This window comes from Salmo salar, chromosome ssa29, assembly GCF_905237065.1.
Source record: "Salmo salar chromosome ssa29, Ssal_v3.1, whole genome shotgun sequence".
NCBI lineage: Eukaryota > Metazoa > Chordata > Actinopteri > Salmoniformes > Salmonidae > Salmo > Salmo salar.
In genome coordinates this window covers 8229660-8252006 of record NC_059470.1, presented here as the reverse complement: position 1 = coordinate 8252006, position 22347 = coordinate 8229660, and the positions used below count along the sequence as shown (strand labels likewise).

General features: G+C 41.0%; 1 protein-coding gene across 1 annotated transcript; it reads right to left on the bottom strand.

Annotated features, from left to right (window-relative positions):
• Positions 1-1882: 1882 nt before the first annotated feature.
• Positions 1883-17912, bottom strand: cidea (cell death inducing DFFA like effector a). The gene is made up of 5 exons (XM_014180632.2): positions 17656-17912; positions 12613-12751; positions 10200-10346; positions 4948-5120; positions 1883-2890 (listed from the first exon to the last, which is right to left on the bottom strand). Exons 1-5 carry the CDS (start codon positions 17721-17723, stop codon positions 2788-2790), a joined length of 630 nt encoding a protein of 209 aa, XP_014036107.1. The 5' UTR covers positions 17724-17912; the 3' UTR covers positions 1883-2787.
• Between the last annotated feature and the right edge of the window lie 4435 nt (positions 17913-22347).

Sequence of the window (22347 nt, the reverse complement as noted above, 5' to 3'; positions counted from 1 at the left end):
TAAATTACGAGCCTTGTTGGTTAAGCCACAGAAAAAGTTAGCTACCTTCCCACTAGCCATGATTAGCTGAGATAAATGAGTGGGCTGGACATGTCGAGAGAGGATTTTGGATTGGTCTGCCAAATATAAGGCTTCTGTCTATTTGAGCTGGTCAGTCTGCGTTGGTAATCCTGTCGAACGCAGCTTTTTTTAATGTATCGTGTAGTGGAGCTGCATAAGTGTTGCGCTCCACTTTCTGGAGAATTGAGTTCTGAAATCAGTGGAATTCGAGTATGATAGCTAAAGAGATGGAGAAAACACCTGTCTATGGGTTACATCTTCAAACTAAGGGCATCCGTGACAGGGAGACACGTCCATCATGCATACGGGCAAGATAGTCTAGCTAGCTACATTTTCAGATATTACACATTTCTAATTGACAGAAAATGGTTTCATTTCAAGCTAAAGTGTACTGTTAGCTAGCTAATGTTAGCTGGCTGGCTCCCTAGCTAACGTCACGTGTATGACATTATTATTCGTATCCCAGAGCCGTTTGCTTTGCTAGTTAGAGCCTAGCAAGCTGAACATTGAACCTGGTTGGTATGCTCCCAGCAGATTCATGCAGGGTTCTTGTGCCAAATCGTGTCGTTATGTTCATTGTTGTTTAACTAGCTCGTTAGCTAACGTTACGTGTGTGATCTTACACATTGTTTACCTAGCTAGCTACTGGTCTTAAACTAAAGTGTACAACACCCGTTGAATATGGCCTGTGTTAGTAAACGTCAACAAAAAAGCATAATGAAATTATTGCCAGCAGAGCTGGTAGGCTGTTTTTATGGTATCCAGAGTTAAACAAATTGGCCAGAGCGCCAAGTGTGCGCTCTGAACGCGCCGAGAGCGAAATTAGATGGTGGGGCTAAAGCTTAAGCGGGTGTGAACAATGGCATATGGGTGTAGACAAGGAAGAGCTCTTCTCTAGATAAAAGAGTCAAAGGCCATTTTCTCAAAAATGAGTTTACAAGTTTATCAACTTTCAAAAAGCAAAATTAACTTTCCCATTGTTCCTCAAAAATGCAGTGAATGATACATTTTGTAGCTGAATCAACTTTTATCCAATGTTAAAATGTGTGGGGTTTTTTTTCTTCAAATGTTGCAATATACTGTAACACCAAATCCAGGTGGAGAGTCACATTTGTGAGTTAAGCACACCAGACTGAAACAGGGGGACTAGATGGGTTGTATTCATATGGCTCAACAAGCTAGTCTCGGACAGGTATTTGTAGTCTGTCCATTTTATGCCGTTTGGTACGGTGTCCCCTTATGAACACAACCCAGAATGTAGCCTAATACCCTTAATTCCTCTGACCATGAATAGATGACATTCCTGCAAGACTAAAATTATCAAATCACCCAATTGAGGATATCAGAAGTGCGGCTTTCACACTGCTAACTTTGGACTGCCCATAAAGGAACCAATGCCCTTTGTTCAGGAGGGTGTAACAATACACAATGTACAGATAGAATTGTACCATGTAGAACAAACAGGATTGATAAGTTATGTATTGGGAAGTGTCCACGAGTAGTGTGATTGCACTCAAAGATTCTAAATGCCTGTTCACAGAAATGTGTGTCTATTGCTCTGGCGAAGGATATGGAAAAGTCACTGTGGTTACCCAGCAGAATTAGTGATAATGTACTGTACCAATTCTGACCACCCATCACTAGCACACAGCTCAATGGATTTAAAGAGCTTAAGGCCGACAAAGGAAATCATGGCAGTCTGCAAAATGACTGCAGCTAGGCTCTGACTGAAGCATAGGAGCCCCAATGTCCATGTATTTGACATAGCCCACAGAAAATATACAATCATTGACAAACTAATAGCTTGTATCAAGTCAGATGAGACGTTTTACAAAAACCTTTATTTATAGATTTGACAGACAGGGCAACTATTCAGTGACATTTCAGTTTCAGAGTGCTTCCAAATTGAACTTTTGTACTTAGACAATGCCCAGTCCCAGACAGTTGGGCTTTCAATTGGTCCTGGAGTAAACCCCATTTTAGTCATTTAGCAGATGCTCTTATCCAGAGCAACTTACAGGCGCAATTAGGGCCTTGCTCAAGGGCACAATGACAGATTTTTCAGAGTCAGCTATTCGAAACCTATGCTACCTAGCATTGGGCCATAAAGTCTTAGCTCGATTCCTCACATCCTCAAAACTCATTGGAGGACAAGATCTGAGGTGATCTCCTCCAATGCAATCTGAGAAGATGCATGGAGAGGAAATACTTGAGATTCACCCTAGTAGATTGCTATTCTGATGGGGAATGGAATCACTAAAAACAGTCACCATCGAGTCAATCCAAGCAACATGTCAGGCATGCTTTTCTCTTTAAAAACATACGACACAATGGGGCCATCCAGATTAAGGGATAGTTTAAGAACATTGATATTTTGCTACAGAGGCCAACCAGATTTTTTTTTTTTAATGACTAAAAATCAACAAAATCACACCATCCTAACTAGAGATGCATGCAAGTTGGAATATGTTGCCCATAGTAAAAATGTGCATATTGTATTTACGTCCTCCTCCAGCAAGGCAGTGCTTTTATTTGATGTGTATCAACGTTGTTTTACATACATTTGCAATGGCTCAACAAAACCAGCCGGTACCAAAGCCTACACGCATCTCATGAAGGAATTTTCCCAGTTACTTAGTGAGACAAATGGCATTCGGGAGGCCCTGGACACTTTTCACCTGGTGCATTTTAAAGAGCTCAAACAGGGCCTTGGACTTTGGTCATGTCCTAGTAGTCATCATTCCCAATGTACTGCAGTATGTATGAGGAACCACACAGAAGCAGCTGCCCCGCCACTCTCGCCACGCACGTCAGGTAACGCAGAAGAGATCTAAAAGAGAATGCGAAAGGCAGAGCTGAAAACTTCCTAATACAGTCAAAACACATATTCTGATATCTCAGAACTTGTTCAGTGAAGACCCAGTTGTAAGCCCCAACTTGTTCATGTTAAAAAAAACAATTGGAATCTTCAGATATCCTTGCAGCCAACCCACTGGACAAACTGGTAGATTAAACATTGTTTCCATGTCATTTAAACACGAACAATTGTCCCATCTGACATTGAATCAACATGGAAAACTGGCAAAGAAATGTATATACACATTTGTTACTTTAGTCCAATTTCTTGTTGGTTTCACATTAGTTGCCACGCCATTAAACGTAAATCCGAACTAGACGTTTAACTGACGTCTGTGCCCAGTGGGAATGAATTAACAAAAACACAAGAGGACACAATGACCTGCCGACTTTGAATATTTCTCTGCTAAAAATTTTACATTTTGACCAGTGCCTATAAAAATGTACAGTACCAGTCAAAAGATTTGACACTTACTCATTCAAGGGCTTCTTTATTTTTACTATTTTCTACATTGTAGAACAATAGTGAAGACATCAAAACTATGAAATAACACATATGGAATCATGTAGTAACCAAAAGTGTTATATCAAAATATAATTTTATATTTGAGATTCTTCAAAGTAGCCATTCTTTGCCTTGATGACAGCTTTGCACACTGTTGACATTCAACTAGGTTCATGAGGTAGTCACCTGGAATGCATTTCAATTAACAGGTGTGCCTGTAATTCCAGAAAGTTAATTTGTGGAATTTCTCTTCTTCTTAATGCATTTGAGCCAAACAGTTGTGTTGTGACAAGGTAGGGGTGGTATACAGAATATAGCCCTATTTGGTAAAATACGAAGTCCATATTATGGCAAGAACAGCTCAGATAAGCAAAGAGAAATGACAGTTCATCATTACTTTAAGACATGAAGGTCAGTCAATCTGGAAAATTCCAAGAACTTTGAAAGTACAGTTGCAAAAACCATCAAGCGCTATGATGAAACTGGCTCTCATGAGGCCCGCCACTGGAAAGGAAGATCCAGAGTTAACTCTGCTGCAGAGGATAAGTTCATTAGAGTTACCAGCCTCAGATTGCTGCCAAAATAAATGCTTCCGAGTTCAAGTAACAGACATCTCAACATCAACTGTTCAGAGGAGACTGCGTGAATCAGGCCTTCATGGTTGAATTGCTGCAAATAAACCACTACAGAAGGACACATAAGACTTGCTTGGGCCAAAAACCACAAGCAATGACATTAAACCAATATTTTTGGTTGCAACCACCGTGTCTTTGTGACGCAGAGTAGGTGATAGGATGATCTCCGCATGTGTGGTTCCCACCGTGAAGCATGTAGGAGGTGGTGAGATGGTGTGGGGTGCTTTGCTGGTGACACTGATTTAGTTAGAATTCAAGGCACACTTAGCCAGCATGGTTACCACAGCATTCTGCAACAATACGCCATCCCATCTGGTTTGCGCTTAGTGGGACCATGATTTGTTTTTCAACAGGACAATGACCCAACACACCTCCAGGCTGTGTAAGGGTTATTTGACCAAGAAGGAGAGTGATGGAGTGCTGCATCAGGTGACCTGGCCTCCACAATCACCCAACCTCAACCCAATTGAAATTGTTTGGAAGGAGTTGGACCACAGAGTGAAGGAAAAGCAGCCAACAAGTGCTCAGCATGTGGGAACTCCTTAAAGACTGTTGGAAAAGCATTCCAGGTGAAGCTGGTTGAGAGAATGCCAAGAGTGTGCAAAACTCAAGGCAAAGGGTGGCTACTTTGAAGATTCTGAAATGACATACATTTTGATTTGTTTAACACTTTTTTGGCAACTACAAATTCCATGTGGTATTTCATCATTTCGAAGTCTTCACTATTATTATACAATCTAAAAAAAAAGGAAAAATAAAATAAAAACCTTGAATGTGTAGGTGTCCAAACTTTTGACTGCTCCTGTAAATCAGTCTACTTCACCTGACATTTAAAAACCCCACCCCCCACACATTTCCCCTTGAGAGATGGTGTGGTAGTAGTGTACTCACTTCAAGATACCCTTGGCCCTGGTGCATTGAACGTCATACGATAGTGTGTAGATTTCATAAAGAGTCGCCTTAATGGTTAGACACCCGATGAAGTCCTTGGGGTTCAACTTGTACAGGTCGAAACTCAATTTACCAATTCCATTTCTCTTGGGCTGGCTGGAACTTGGGAGGACCTGTACAAGAATGGACAAAGGTCAGTCTAAGACAGGGCTATTCAAATCTGGCAAGCTAGGCGAGTTACACTTCTGGTTTATTCTTCCCTCTAATCAAGGCATGATTTAGACATACAGTGCATTCAAAGTATTCACACCTTGACTTTTTCCAAAATATGTTGTTTTACAAAATAGGATTAAAATGTGTCATTTTTTGTCAACAATCACAAAATACTCTGAAAGATGCCAAAATAAAAATTTGATAAGTATTCAACCCCCGGAGTCAAGAGATCACCTTAGGCAGCGATTACAGCTGTGAGTCTTTCTGGGTAAGTCTCAGAGCTTTGCACCTGGATTGTACAATATTTGCCAATTACTCTTTTACAAATTCATCAAGCTCTCAAGTTGGTTGTTGATCATTGCGAAACAGCCATTTTCAATTATTGCCATAGATTTAAGACAATTTAAGTCAAAACTGTAACGCCGTCCATAATCCCCACCATGGGGTACAACATGTTCACAACGTTGACATCAGCAAACTACTCGCGCACACACACACACACACACACGTTCTGCGGTTGTGAGGCCGGTTGGAGATACTTCTAAATTCTCTAAAACATTGGAGTCAGATTATGGTAGAGAAATAAAAATTGAGGATCTTTTATTTCAGCTCATGAAACGTGACCAACACTTTACATGTTGCATTTATATTTTTTGTTCAGTGTATATTTAGCCTTGTGTTTTAGGTAATTGTCCTGCTGAAAGGTGAATGTCTCCCAGTGTCTGTTGGAAAGCAGACAGAACCAAGTTTCTCTAGGATTTTGACTGTACTTAGCTCTATTCGGTTTATTTTTATTTAAAAAAAAAAACTCCCTAGTCTTGCCGATGACAAGCATACCCATAACATGACGCAGCCACCACCATGCTAGAAAAAAAAAAAGGAAGAGTGGACGTCGGTGATTGTTTTGTTGGGGCAAATCCAACACCTTTGTATTCAGGACAAAACGTTGATTTCTTTGCTACATTTTTTGTAGTATTATTTTAGTGCCTTATTGCAAACAGCATGCATGTTTTGGAATATTTTATTCTGTACAGGCTTCTTTTTCACTCAATTAGGTTAGTACTGTTGATCCATCCTCAGTTTTCTCCTATCAGAGCCATTAAACTCTGCAACTGTTTTAAAGTCACCATTGGCCTCATGGTGAAATCCAGCAACTGCGTTTGGAAGAATGCATGCATCTTTGTAGTGACGGTGTATTGATGCACCATCCAAAGTGTAATTAACAACTGCACCACGCTCAAACGGATATTCAATAGCTCCTTGTATTTATTATTATTTTCCCCCTCTTCATCTATCATTACCTGCACTTTTGTGAACCACTGGGAAACCGTCCCTGGTCTTTGTGGTTGAATCTGTGCTTGAGATTCACTGCTCGACCTTACAGATAATTATGTGTGGAGTACAAGTTAGGTAGTCATTTAAAAATCATGTTTAAAGACCGTTATTGCACACAGTGAGTCCATGCAACTTAAGCACATTTGTACTCCTGAATTTATTTAGGCTTGCCATAAAAAAGGGTTGACTACTTATTATTAAATCAAGACATTTCAGCTTTTCATTTGTAAACATTTCTAAAAACAAGAGGGCCACACTTTCACATCAAACCAGGGATCTCCAACTCTAGTTCCAGAGAGCTACTTGGAGATCCCTGGTTTGATGTGAAAGTGTGGCCCTCTTGTGGTGTGTGATAATACAGCAAGTCTCCACAATTGGGAAACATGACATCCAAAATTTTTAAGAGTCACAGTCCTACAACAGAAGTATGACATGGCCAGCCCTCATTTAATATGAAGTTGCAGCAGATAGTGATCTTCTAATGCTTTTTCCAAGGCAACAGTATGCCTTGCACATAAAAGTTCACTTCTGTGTGTATGTACAATCAGGTCGATAAATATTTGGACATTGTTATTTTAGCCATCTACCACAGCATTTGAGTTGACATTAAATAATGAATGACTTTCAGGTTAAAGTTGAGGGTATTTACATCCAAAGCAGGTAAACAGTGTAGGAATTACAGCCATTTTAAGGGACCAAAAGTAATTGGACAATTGGCTGCTCAGCTGTTCCATGGACAGGTGTGTGTTATTCCCTCATCAGTTAATTTACAAATATGCAGATAAAAGGTCTAGAGTTGATTTCAAGTGTGGCATTTGGAATCTGTTGCTGTCAACCCTCAATATGAAGGCCAAAGAGCAGTCACTGCCAGTGAAGCAAGCCATCATTAGGCAAAAAAAAAATCAAAACAAACCCATCAGAAATAGCAAAAACATTAGGTGTGGCCAAATCAACTATTTGATACATTCTTAAAAAAGAACACACTGGTGAGCTCAGGAACACCAAACGTCTCGGAAGACCACGGAAAACAACTGTGGCGGATGACAGAAAAATGGTTTCCCTGGTGAAGAAAAACCCCTTCACAACAGTTGGCCAGATCAAGAACACCCTCAAGGACGTAGGCGTATCTGTGTCAAAGTCAACAATCAAGAGAAGACTTCACCAGAATAAATACAGGGAGTTTACCACAAGATGTAAACCATTGGTTATCCTAAAAAACAGGAAGACCAGATTAGAGTTTGCCAAAAAGCATCTTTAAAAGCCTGTACAGTTCTGGAACATCCTATGGACAGATGAAAGATCAACTTGTAACCAGAATGAAGGGAAGAGAAGAGTATGGAGAAGGGAAGGAACTGCTCATGATCCGAAAAGTACCACCATCTGTGAAGCATGGTGGAGGTAGTGTTATGGCGTGGGCATGCAAGGCTGCCAATGGAACTGGTTCCCTTGTATTTATTGATGTGACTGCTGACAAAAGCTGCAGGGTGAATTCTGAAGTGTTCAGGGCTATATTATCTGCTCAGATTAAGCCAAATGTGTCAACTCATTGGACGGCTCTTCACAGTGCAGCTGGACAATGACCCGAAGTATACTGAGAAAGCAACACAATACTTTAAGGCAAATAAGTGCAATGCTCTGCATTGGCAAAGTCAATCACCTGACCTGAATCCAATTGAGCATGCATTTCACTTGCAGAAGGCAAAACGCCCCAAGAACAAGCAGGAACTGAAGACGGCTGCAGTTAAAGGCCTGGCATAGCATCACCAGGGAAGAAACCCAGCATCTGGTGATGTCTATGGGTTCCAGAGTTCAGGCAGTCATTGACAGCAAAGGATTTAGAACCAAGTATTAACTCAATTTACATTTATGGTTGTTAGTTTGTCCAATTAGTTGAGCCCCTAAAATTGGGGGGCCATGTATAAAAAAGGTTGTAATTCCTACATGTTTAATACAATAATTGAAAAAAAACCTTAAACTAAAGATGAAAGTCTACACTTAAAGCACATCTTGATTGTTTCCTTTCAAGTCCATTGTGCTGGCATACAGAGACAATTTTGCAAATTGTGTCACTGTCCAAATACTTATGGACCTGACTGTATGTATGTACAGTTGAAGTTGGAAGCTTTCATACACTTAAGTCGGAGTCATTAAAACTCATTTTTCAACCACTCCACAAATTTCTTGTTAACAAACTATAGTTTTAGCAAGTCGGTTAGGACATCTGTTTTGTGCATGACAAGTAATTTTTCCAACAATTGTTTACAGACAGATGATTTCACTTAATCACAATTCCATTGGGTCAGAAGTTTGCATACACTAAGTTGACTGTGCCTTTAAACAGCTTGGAAAATTCCAGAAAATGTCATAGCTTTAGAAGCTTCTGAGAGGCTAATTGACATCATTTGAGTCAATTGGAGGTGTACCTGTAGATGTATTTCAACGCCTACCTTCAAACTCAGTGCCTCTTTGTTTGACATCATGGGAAAATCAAAAGAAAGCAGCCAAGACCTCAGAAAAAAAGTTGTAGACCTCCACAAGTCTGGTTCATCCTTGGGAGAAATTTCCAAATGCCTGAAGTTACCACGTTCATCTGTACAAACAATAGCACGCAAGTATAAACACCATGGGACCACACAGCCATCACACCACTCAGGAAGGAGACGCGTTCTGTCTCAGAGATAAACGTACTTGTGTGAAAAGTACAGATCAATCCCAGAACAGCAAAGGACCTTGTGAAGATGCTGGAGGAAACGGGTACAAAAGTATCTATATCCACAGTAAAACGAGTCCTATATCGACATAACCTGAAAGGCTGCTCCAAAACCCAACATACAAAAGCCAGACTACGGTTTGCAACTGCACATGGGGACAAAGACTGTACTTTTTGGAGAAACATTCTCTGGTCTGATGAAACAAAAATAGAACCGTTTGGCAATAATGACCTTCATTATGTTTGGAGGAAAGAGGGGGAGGCTTGCAAGCCAAAGAGCACCATCCCAACCGTGGAACACTAGGATGGCAGCATCATGTTGTGGGGGTGCTTTTCTGCAGGAGGGACTGGTGCACTTCACAAAATGGATAGCACCATGAGCAACGAAAATTATGTGGATATATTGAAGCAACATCTCAAGACAGTCAGGAAGTTAAAGCTTGGTCGCAAATGGGTCTTCCAAATGGACAATTACCCCAAGCACACTTCCAAAGTTGTTGCAAAATGGCTTAAGGACAAAGAAGTCAAGGTATTGGAGTGGCCATCACAAAGCCCTGACCTCAATCCCATAAAATTTGTGGGCAGAACTGAAAAAGCGTCTGCGAGCAAGGAGACCTACAAACCTGACTCAGTTGCAAAAGCTCTATCAGGAGGAATGGGCCAAAATCTACCCAATTTATTGTGGGAAAGTTGTAGAAAGCTACCTGAAACGTTTGACCCAAGTTTAAATTGTTTAAGGCAATGCTACCAAATAGTAATTGAGTGCATGTACACTTCTGACCCACTGGGAATGTGATGAAAGAAAAGCCGAAATAATTATATTATTCTGACATTTCACATTCTTAAAATAAAGTGGTGATCCCAACTGACCTAAGACAGGGAACTTTTACTTGGATTAAATGTCAGGAATTGTGAAAACTGAGTTTAAATGCATTTGGCTAAGGTGTATGTAAATGCCGACTTCAACTGTATGTATGCATGCATGTATACGTACTCGAGTCCACATCTCTCCCTCCTGCAGGACCATGACTGGAGTATTGGCTGGCAGGGACTGGAAGAAGGCCTCAGAGTCCACCACTGTCCCATCTTCCTCTAGCACCAGGATGAGGAACTGGCATGTCAACAGGAAGGCACTTGCTGTCTGGGGAGGACCGGTGTCATAGCACACACCATCATGTGATTTTCAAGTTGTTCATTTTTTTTTTTTTAAGAAAATATGCTAAAAGTAGATAACGATTTTGTTCAATCAACAATTTTAACATTGTATTTGTGGAGAACTGCACTTTTACAGATGTTTTAAGGATGACGTGCCAGGTGACCATCCTTGGAAGAGCAACCATAAACTCAGCAAAAAAAAGAAACGTCCCTTTCTCATGACCCTGTCTTTCAAAAGAGAATTCGTAATAATCCAAATAACTTCACAGATCTTCATTGTAAAGGGTTTAAACACGGTTTCCCATGCTTGTTCAATGAACCATAAACAATTAATGAACATGCACCTGTGGAACGGTCGTTAAGACACTAACAGCTTACAGACAGTAGGCAATTAAGGTCAGTTATGAAAACTTAGGACACTAAGAAGGCCTTTCTACTGACTCTGAAAGACACCAAAAGAAAGATGCCCAGGGTCCCTGCTCATCTGCGTGAACGTGCCTCAGCCATGCTGCAAGGAGGAATGAAGACTGCAGATGTGGCATGGGCAATAACTGCAATGTCCATACTGTGAGACGCCTTAGACAGCGCACAGGGAGACTGGATGGACAGCTGATCGTCCTCACTGTGGCAGACCACGTGTAACACCTGCACAGGACGGGTACATCCGAACATCACACCTGTGGGACAGGTACAGGATGGCAACAACTGCCCGAGTTACACCAGGAACGCACAATCCCTCCATCAGTGCTCAGACTGTCCGCAATAGGCTGAGAGGGCTTGTAGATCTGTTGTAAAGCAGGTCCTCACCAGACATCACCGGCAAGGTGGAGGGTCCATCATGGTCTGGGGCGGTGTCACAGCATCATCGGACTGAGCTTGTTGTCATTGCAGGCAATCTCAACACTGTGCGTTACAGGGAAGACATCCTCCTCCCTCATGTGGTACCCTTCCTCCAGGCTCATCCTGACATGACCCTCCAGCATGACTATGCCACCAGCCATACTGCTCGTTCTGTACGTGATTTCCTGCAAGACAGGAATGTCAGTGTTTTGCCATGGCCAGCAAAGAGCCCAGATCGCAATCCCATTGAGCATGTCTGGGACCTGTTGGATCGGAGGGTGAGGGCTAGGGCCATTCCCTAGCCCTCACCATTCTCACAGCAAGAACTGGCAAATCTGGTGCAGTCCATGAGGAGATGCACTGCAGTACTTAATGCAGCTGGTGGCCACACCTGATACTGACTGTTACTTTTGATTTTGACCCCCCTTTGTTCAGGGTCACATTATACAATTTGTTAGTCACATGTCTGTGGAACTTTTTCAGTTTATGTCTGTTGTTGAATCTTGTTATGGTCATAAAAATATTTACACGTTAAGTTTGCTTAAAATAAAAGCAGTTGACAGTGAGAGGACGTTTCTTTTTTTTGCTGAGTTTATAACTATTTGCGAATCACAAATACTGTAGGTCATTTGCACAACATGAGACTGGGTTGCGTTCAGGAGGGAAAAACTTTCTTCCGATAGAAATGTCTTGCATATGATTCCCTGCTCTACATAACATAATTCTATCTGAACATTCTGTAACATTTCACTCCACGTCGGACCCCAAGTCTCCCGGGTGAGGTTACTCAACAATTGCAACAAGCAGCATCACCTTAACAGGGTCAGTAAACCAGGAGTGTATTAAATGTGTTGAAATGTTGACGTTTTATTTAACATTTGGTTACAGAGTTGCCTGTCTAGTAGCAGCGCTTGCAATTTTGTGTATATTAACTTCACAAGGTAATGTAACCTGTCCTTGGACTTGATGACATCTCATTTGCAGGAAGTTCCACCTCACGTTCCTCCTTTAAAAAGACATTACTTAAAAGAAAAAAAATCTTACACCAATTATTTAGTGGGGTTGATGTAAGTGTTGGAGAGACTGATTTTCTGTCCCCATGAAATGGCTCTCTGAATACTTTAAAAAGACTGACATGTTGAATGCCAAGCATTGTGAATACCCCATCGGCACAAACAGAATGCAAACGTTGCAGATAGAAATTACATCCAGAGCAGAATACATTCATATTTTAGTCATTTAGCAGACCCTCCTATCCTGGGTGACTTACAGTTGGTGCATTCATCTTAAGATACCCAAGTGATTTCTTATTTTACTTGTCAGAGGTATGTTTGTTCTGCTAAATATATTTGTATCTGAACGCTCCACAACGTTGTCCTGCTGAACGTAGTAGCCCAGGAGTATGCATTTACCTGGTCTAGGAGGTCATCCAGGGAGGCGGCCACTACCCCTTTCCTCTGCTTTCGACTCTGGGTACAGAGCCTGAAGGGGCGAGGCTTGGGTGGGGGAAGGATCCGGCGTGAGAGTGTTGTTTGGATAGTTGACACTGACCTGTCAGTATAGAAGTAAAAAGGACCAAAAAAAAGGAAAATTAGTTCAGTTCAAGGTCGTGTTCAGGACAGGTAATGTCTCCAGTTAAGACTTTTAGACTGTTTTGTGCCTAGCTTCTTAGTGTGGAGTGATACTACCTGCTAGACTTCTTACAGAGAAATACTGTACGTCTACCTCCTTGTTTTACCACATCTCCGCAGCGATGAGACAGCATCTCAAATGTCGCATTAGGATCATCAGGTCTCAGCAGAATAAGTATTAGAGGTCGACCGATATGATTTTTCAACGCCGATGCCGATTATTGGAGGACCAAAAAAAGCCGATACCGATTAATATTATATATAAATATAATAACAATTACAACAATACTGAATGAACACTTATTTTAACTTAATAAGTAAATAAAATCAATTTAGTCTCAAATAAATAATGAAACATGTTCAATTTGGTTTAAATAATGCAAAAACACTGTTGGAAAAGAAAGTGTGCCATGTAAAAAACTAAACATTTAAGTTCCTTGCTCAGAAGATATGAAAGCTGGTGGTTTCTTTTAACATGAGTCTTCAATATTCCCAGTTAAATAGTTTTAGGTTGTAGTTATTATTGGACTATTTCTCTCTCTACCATTTGTATTTCATACACCTTTGACTATTGGATGTTCTTATAGGCACTATAGTATTTATTGCCAGCCCAATCTCGGGAGTTGATAGGCTTGAAGTCATAAACAGTGCAATGCTTGAAGCACAGCGAAGAGCTGCTGGCAAATGCAGGAAAGTGCTGTTTGAATGAATGCTTACGAGCCTGCTGCTGCCTACCACCGCTCAGTCAGACTGCTCTATCAAATCAGACTTAATTATAATAAAAACACAGAAATATGAGCCTTTGATCATTAATATGGTCAAATCCGGAAACGATCATTTCAAAAACGTTTATTCTTTCAGTGAAATACGGAACTGTTCTGTATTTTAAACGAACGGGTGGCAACACTAAGTCTAAATATCAGAGGTGTGGACTCTCGTCACATATGATGACTTGCAACTCGACTTTCAGTTGGTAGCAGTTGGTAGCGAGCAAGCGGCCTTGTTCACACTGCAGGCCTGATTTAAATAGCCTCATTGCCGTCAACAAATTGACAGACCTAGTTGTGCAGAACTGAAATTGAACTTTAAAGAAAACGAGTTTATATGAATGTGATTTAACTTCTAATCATTTAAGCCTTGTTCACACTGCAGGCCTAGTTTATCCAATCTGTTTAGGAATAATGACTGTCCAAACAGCAGGTTACAAGTGACCAAATCAGGTGTGTGTGTGTTGAGAAAATCATTTGCTGACATGTCCATGCCATTTCTCATAGTAATGACGGGTGTGTGTGCAGTGGTGTAGGCTGATTGGTGGTGCTCCTGCTTCCTATAACTAAAGAAGTTATGTAGCAAGCTAAGGTGACAATGGCTGCCATGGACATTTCCCAGTCACTTTGAATGTTCAAAATTATAGTGTAAGAAAAAGTTTAAGTTATCCTTTTGAGGCTTTAAAAAAAAACAGTTAAGATGATCCAACTTTGAAAACAAGTCCTTTTTGGCTAGCTACAGCAGTCAACTAGCAAGTTAGGTTTATCAGTTTAGAAAATTCACTAATTTGTTTGTAAACAATTAACAAGCTAGTTATCCTATCACATGTTCTTGTCAAAATGTAAAGCAGTGGCGGTCAGTGACATTTAAGCTGAGGGAGGACAATTTCTCTCATGAGGATGGCCTTATTTCTATTACAGCATATTGGATGACTCATTCATATTACAGTCACCCAGTTCAATGTAACAGCAATAGGGTTAGGCTACAAGATACTCAAACTTCCCCTATACCCATCGTGAGGTTGCTACAACCAGGCCTATGAATGAAAGTTTACAAGATAGGTGCATAGGTCGTGAGACAAATTTGAGTGACACATGGACAGACAGTGACATGCAATACCGCCTTGCACACTCTTGCCCGCATCTAGCTGATGTAGGGTGTAATCCTTAGTCCAACAGTTTCAAATGAGCTTCTATGCAGTAACATTAGTGTACAGTCAAGTCATTAAGCTATTACACCAGCAGGCCCGGTGGCAATAAGATTTTGGTATTACCAATTTAACTTGGAAAGTCATAGCCAGCTAGCTAACATAGCAATCTCTGGTTGAGCAGGTTGTTTCAGTAAGCTAAACTTGCTAGCTGCATTTGCTAAGTAAGTGAAACTGAAATAAAAATGACACCATTTCTCTTGCTTCTCCTTCATTTTGGAAGAAATACATTTGATATTTCATTTCTCTCTTTGAGTCAACTACTCACCACATTATGCACTGCAGTGCTAGCTGGCTGTAGCTTATGCTTTCAGTACTAGATTAATTATATGATCCTTCGAATGGAGGGACAACATGTCAGTTCATGCTGCAAGAGCTCTGATAGGTTGGAGGACATCCTCTGGAAGTTGTTATAATTACTGTGCAAGTCTGTGTGTAATAGTGTAGGTTCCGTCCCTCTCGTCGCCCCAACCCAGGCTCAAACCAGGGACCCTTGCACACAACAACTGACACCCACCGAAGCATCGTTACCCATCGCGCCACAAAAGCCGCGGCCCTTGCAACGCAAGGGGAAACCCTACTTCAAGTCTCAGAGCGAGTGACGTCACTGATTGAAATGCTATTAGCGCGCACCACCGCTAACTAACTAGCCATTTCACATCGGTTACATATGGAAGGGGGTGAGAACCAACAGCCTCCTAGGTTTTGTATTGAAGTTAATGTAATGTACCTAGAGGAGGAGAGAAACTAGCTGTCCTCCAGCTACACCATGGTGCTACCATACTGAGTGCTGTTGAGGCTAATGTAGACCTTTGCAAAATAGTGTTTTAATCAGTTATTTGGTGACGTAATTATATTTAGTGTAGTTTTATCTAAAAAGGATAACTTTAAACGTTTTACATTTGTATGAAATTCACTGAGGATGGTCCTCCCCTTCCTCCTTTAAGGAGCTTCCACATAATAGCTAGCTAACAAGCAAGCAAGCTATGCCAAATAAGTCTAAAAACCACTTGAGGGCAAATAAATCATATGGCCAGCAACCAGATTTGCATCTGATTTCAAAGCACCTACAAAGGTGGTTTGAAATGTGGCTTGTAATATCTGATTCCATGTGCTTTTTGGATGTTCAGAAAGCAGGAAAAATAACAGATTCAAATATGCAAAAAAACAGGATTTTTGTCACTTCAAACTGCCAGTGTGAACAAGGCTTTAGAGTTGTTAAGTCTGAACAGGTTGTTCTCCCAGTGTCCGCTAATCAAGAATTGAGTTTCATGCCTAGTCACATAACTATTTAGTCAATACCTAGTGATTGACAATATCTGAATTTAAAAAAAACTTCAGTCCTATTCAATATAATATTGCAACATCATTACACTGCCAATGAGTAGAAGAGGGGAGGTAGACCTCTGTGGAAATGTATGACAAAGGGCACACCACAGGCATTAGTCAAATCACAGAAGTATTAACATTACTTGACATCTTTTGCTTTCAGCCTATATTATCATAATTGTATTAAAGTTCAGATGTTCGAGTTAAAGATGGCCACTTTAAAAAGTCTTACTAATTTGGGGCATGGCCACACTCAGTTGTAGAAATGCCATGACTAGGGTGGACATGATTCCTTGTTCTACATGTCGGATAGGTATGTTTGCTCTACATAACGTATCTGAAGGTTCAATGTTGAAAATACCATTCTGCATGATCTAAAGACGCACCATAGTCTACATAATTAGGATTTGCCAATTAGTCATGGCCTGTTGCGCGACAGACTGGTGGCGCGTTAAACAGGGGTATACTCATTACGCCTATTCTGTTGCAAAACAGTTTACTCAAAACCATGTGGAGATCGGTTTTGTTCTTAAACGGAAGTTGCAGTTCAGTCGTGTCTCTTAAAAAAAATATGGTGTCTGGAAGAAGGCCACTGGTCTTTCTCGCACGGGGACATGACTCATTGGCAAATCCTAATGTAGACTACCTTTCACAGGTGCGTCTTTAGATGATTCAGAATAGTATTTCATGTTCGGTGGCTTAAATGCAGTAGGATATGGGGGATAGCTGGGACGAAAGTAAAACATTTCCCAGATAAAACAGAAGCTAAAATTATGCAGTGAAATCAGCACATTCCTAATGGAGGATGAACCCTGCAACCCCCCCCCCCAAACAAAACAGCCCAGTCTGACCATGTTACACCAAGTTAAGTGGTTTTGAGCAATACAAGTACAAAAACAAAGTACGTTTTTGCATTGAAAACTGAAAAACATCCTACTACATTCACATTAAAGTGAGATGAGAAAATGATGGTTACTATAGCTGTTCCATTTTAGTCATTAATATTGCAAGGCAAAATATTGTTTGCTAAACATTGATGTTGATTCATTTTCATTGCTTAAAATGTTGATGTCAAACCTATAGCATAATTATACCAATTGAAACAAACATGCAATTATGGCTGATACCTTCAAGTGTATGAACTAACGATCATTACAAACCAGACATAAGACTGATATTGATATAGAACAGCATGCACTTCCCGCCAGATTTTACTTGTCACAATTCTGTGTTACTCTCGCCCGCCGGCAGTTACAAAACTAACTTTGCATAGGTCTGTTCAAGGTATATTTTATTTACCCTAGAAAATTAAATTACAGTTGCTAATGGTAGAGGACACAGACTAAGACGTTTTTCATAAAATCTGGAGTCGCTACTTCTTTCGATCTGAGTAATTAGGAGACAAAAACCAACAAAAAAGTGTTACTTTCGTCCCAGTTCTCGCGTGTTAGTAGGTGTAGCTCTAAATAGGCTACCTATAATGCTGGGAAATTAAATGACACCTGGTAGTTTATCCTTACCTCACCCAAGATTCCGGGAGAAGGGTTTTAGCATAATCCACACTTGAATGTATAGACAGTGAAGCCATTGTTTAAAATCAAGTGCAATCCTTGTTTTTGCAAGACTATCGTAAATCAATTGAGCTAGATGAGAAAAGAAAGTCGTCGCGCAATTCCCGGCTCTTGCCCGCCTGTGTCCTACTGGTGGTCACTGGCCCTGCCAACGGAAGCGATTTACCGAAGGTTTACTTTACCCTACTACGTCAGGTGACCAACAATAATTGTGATGCCTTTTTAGAAGGTTGCCCCTCACACGATTGGTCGCTTGTTAGTGACAAAAGCAATACAATGTGCCACAAGTTGTCCCATCAGCGTAATAATTAATTATTCCCCCAAAAAATACAGGTAGACCTTGTCCTAGAATCAATCAAAAAATATCAATAGCCTGAGATGCCTATAAATAATTAGAAAACCACTGACACCCAGCTTGCGCTTAATGTATTACCAAGGCTAAGAGACAATGTATGGTTGATCCGAAAAATGTGTTCGGAGGCGCCATATGGAAAACGTAACACAATTTCAAATCCTCCAGAGGCCACATTGAGCACCATGCCTCATTGCTGTGCGCCTCTCAAATGTTGTAACAATGCAGAGGGCTCATCATTGACATGATTTGTTGACCGTAGGTGGGGGCAGGAGGTCCTGTGTAAACAAAAACTCACTTCCTTGACAACAGCTCTGTACTGCTCTGCAGAGGCCATAACACCGTAAATGCTGCACAGCCAATGCAGGCAGCAGATTGACCATGTAGCGCCTGTAAGGGCTCAGACCCAGCAATAGCGTTTGCAGGCCTACTTTACTTAAATTCGCAAGTGGCTGAAACTATACTTCATATACACAAAAGTATTTGGACACCCCTTCAAATGAGTGGATTCAGCTATTTCAGCCACACCAGTTGCTGACAAGTGTATAACATCGAGCACACAGCCATGCAATCTCCGTAGAAAAACACTGTCAGTCGAATGGCTTTACTGAAGAGCTCAGTGACTTTCAACATGGCACTGTCAATTTTATTTATTTTATTTAACCTTACAATGACGGCCTACCAAAAGGCAAATGACCTTCTGTGGGGACAGGGGCTGGGATTAAAAATAAAAGTATAGGACAAAATACACATCACAACAAGAGAGACAACACTACATAAAGAGAGACCTAAGACCACAACATAGCAACACAGCATGGTAGCAACACAACATGTCAACAACATGGTAGCAGCACAAAACATTGTACAAACATTATTGGGCACAGACAACAACACAAAGGGCAAGAAGGTAAAGACAACAATACATCAAGGAAAGCAGCCACAACTGTCAGTAAGAGTGTTAATGATTGAGTCTTTGAATGAATTGATAAAACTGTCCAGTTTGAGTGTTTGTTGCAGCTCGTTCCAGTCGCTAGCTGAAGCGAGCTGAAAAGAGGAGTGACCCAGGGATGTGTGTGCTTTGGGGACCTTTAACAGAACGTGACTGTCAGAACGGATGTTGTATGTGGAGGATGAGGGCTGGAGTAGATATCTCAGATTGGGGGGAGTGAGGCCTAAGAGGGTTTTATAAATAAGCATCAATCAGTGGGTCTTGCGACGGGTATACAGAGATGACCAGTTTACAGGAGTATAGAGTGCAGTGATGTGTCCTATAAGGAGCATTGGTGGCAAATCTGATGGCTGAATGGTAAAGAATATCTAGCTGCTCAAGAGCACCCTTACCTGCCGGTCTATAAATTACGCCTCCGTAATCTAGCATGGGTAGGATGGTCATCTGAATCAGGGTTAGTTTGGCAGCTGGGGTGTGTTGGGTTATATTTTCTTAAACTAGTTGTGGTGCATAGCTTATGAATACTAATGCTGGCTAGTAGGAGTGTAGGCTGAGTAGACTCGTGACACACACACACAATTCCTGGTTGTGGGGCCGCTCAAGGACAGGTGTACGGGAGGGGCTGGTAGAATGGAAGATAGCTGTAGCACAAAAGCAGAAACTGTCCTAACTGTAGCATAAAAACAGGCACTGTCCTTTGGTGTCTGACTCTCGGGTACACACATGAAGATAAGCTAGAAGACAACTATGCTTGGCAACAAAGATGCGTCTAGAGGCTTGGACCAGCCTGCACGCCAACGATAGGATGAGTAAGTTTAAACCATGCTCATCCTCCCTCTGACAGGCCCGCAGTGAGCGGGAACTATCTCTCAGAGTATTTAAGGAAGAACAAAGGATGTGACACTCAGTTCTCTGTCTGCCCTGTGTGGTGTTTATATTTACCATTCAAGTATTTGCATTAATTAAAGTACAAAGGAATCAGAAGTTACTCTGTGCTGACTATTTTGTTCTGATGCCAGATTCGAATTGACGCAACCCTAACAGGTGAAAGAGAAGCGATTATGATAGAGGACACCAAGTCTCGATTTAACTTTAGCCTGCAGCTTTGATAGTGTTGAAGTTTACATACACTTAGGATGGAGTCATTAAAACTCGCTTTTCAACCACTCCACAAATTTCAAGTTAACAAACTATAGTTTTGGCAAATCAGTTAGGACATCTACTTTGTGCATGACACAAGTAATATTTCCAACAATTGTTTACAGACAGATTATTTCACTGTATCACAATTCCAGTGGGTCAGAAGATACACTAAGTTGACTGTGCCTTTAAACAGCTTGGCCAATTCCAGAAAATTATGTCATGGCTTTAGAAGCTTCTGATAGGCTAATTGACATCATTTGAGTCAATTGGAGGTGTACCTGTGGATGTATTTCAAGGCCTACCTTCAAACTCACTGCCTCTTTGCTTGACATCATGGGAAAATCAAAAGAAATCAGCCAAGACCTCAGAAAAAAATTGTAGACCTCCACAAGTCTGGTTCATCCTTGGGAGCAATTTCCAAATGCCTGAAGGTACCGCTATCATCTGTACAAACAATAGTACGCAAGTATAAACACCATGGGACCACACAGCCGTCATACCACTCAGGAAGGAGACGCGTTCTGTCTCCTAGAGACTACGGTTTGCAACTGCACATGGGGACAAAGATCATACTTTTTGGAGAAATGTCCTCTGGTCTGATGAAACAAAAATAGAACTGTTTGGCCATAATGACCATCGCTATGTTTGAAGGAAAAAGTGGGAGGCTTGCAAACCGAAGAGCCCAACCATGAAGCACTAGGGTGGCAGCATCATGTTGTGGGGGTGCTTTGCTGCAGGAGGGACTGGTGCACTTCACAAAATAGATGGCATCATGAGGAACGAAAATTATGTGGATATATTGAAGCAACATCTCAAGACATCAGTCAGGAAGTTAAAGCTTGGTCGCAAATGGGTCTTCCAAATGGACAATTACCCCAAACACACTTCCAAAGTTGTGGCAAAATGGCTCAAGGACAACAAAGTCAAGGTATTAGAGTGGCCATCACAAAGCCCTGACCTCAATCCTATAGAAAATTTGTGGGCAGAGCTGAAAAAGCGTGTGCGAGCAAGGAGGCCTACAAACCTGACTCCGTTACACCAGCTATGTCAGGAGGAATGGGCCAAAATTCACCCAACTTATTGTGGGAAGCAGGGGCGAAAATCTGATATCAACTTTGGAGGGGACAATTACATGAAATTTTCTCGAGCAATTCCTGAGGGGGACACCAAAAGTAGTGCTGTAACACATAGCCTACATTGTAATATGGTAAATGTATATTGAGGAACCAAAGAAATAAGGTGTTTGCCGTACTCCTAACTACCGGTACCCAAAACTACACAACTAATCACAACAGCAATACCATTGCCTTTAACAAATCTTAGTTCAGTCACCAGTTTAAGTTGAGAGTGGGGGTATCCATGGCATTTTCCAATTATGTTCCTATTTTACAAGTTAAAAAAATGGAGAACCTTTCATAATGTTGCCAAACAAAGACTCAACAAACTTACCTGAGACTCCCTGTCTCTGCCAGTCTGTCCCTGCATATCTGTCCCCAACTCTGCTGTCTGTGTGCCATCTGTTGCCTGCTCTGCCTAATGACATCATTGTGAAACATTTCCATTAGAATTTCATTTCTTTCTTATGAACATTTTATCAACTAGTCTTTGAGATATTAGGCTACTAGGGTTCTTACTTTGCGTTTTGGTGTACTGAAAAATACTCTGATGTCCGTCTTTTATTTTTCTGCCATTTTTCTACCTGGCTGGCTGGCTGGCTACACACACACACACAGTGTGTAGGTTATTTACAGTAGGAGATGGGCTTCTATCATCTTATCTTTTAGCATTCTATTTGGGCTTCGATCTAAAAGGTAGCTAGCAAATGTGAAACGGATTAAAATGACAAGAGTTGACAGCTGTATGAGTTTACCATTTACGCAACATATGCTGCAACCTTTTGTAATTTTAATAGTTTGTTTCATATTGGCTGGCTTCCAACAATAGCTGAATTTGCAAAGCTAGCGAGCACCAATTCCGTTTCAGTGGTGTTTGCTATAATCTTTGCTATCCGGGTTAAATAAAGGTGAAATAAAATAAATAAATAAAACTTCCCTTGCGACAATTTAGCTTTTGCAACGAGACCATTAAATATATTTAAGACAATGGTAGGAGAGAGTGTAGTTCTGTTCAGTTTGGACTCCAGTTTATCGCTAACCTTATCACAGGGACTTTGAAGCACTAACTTACATCATCTGCA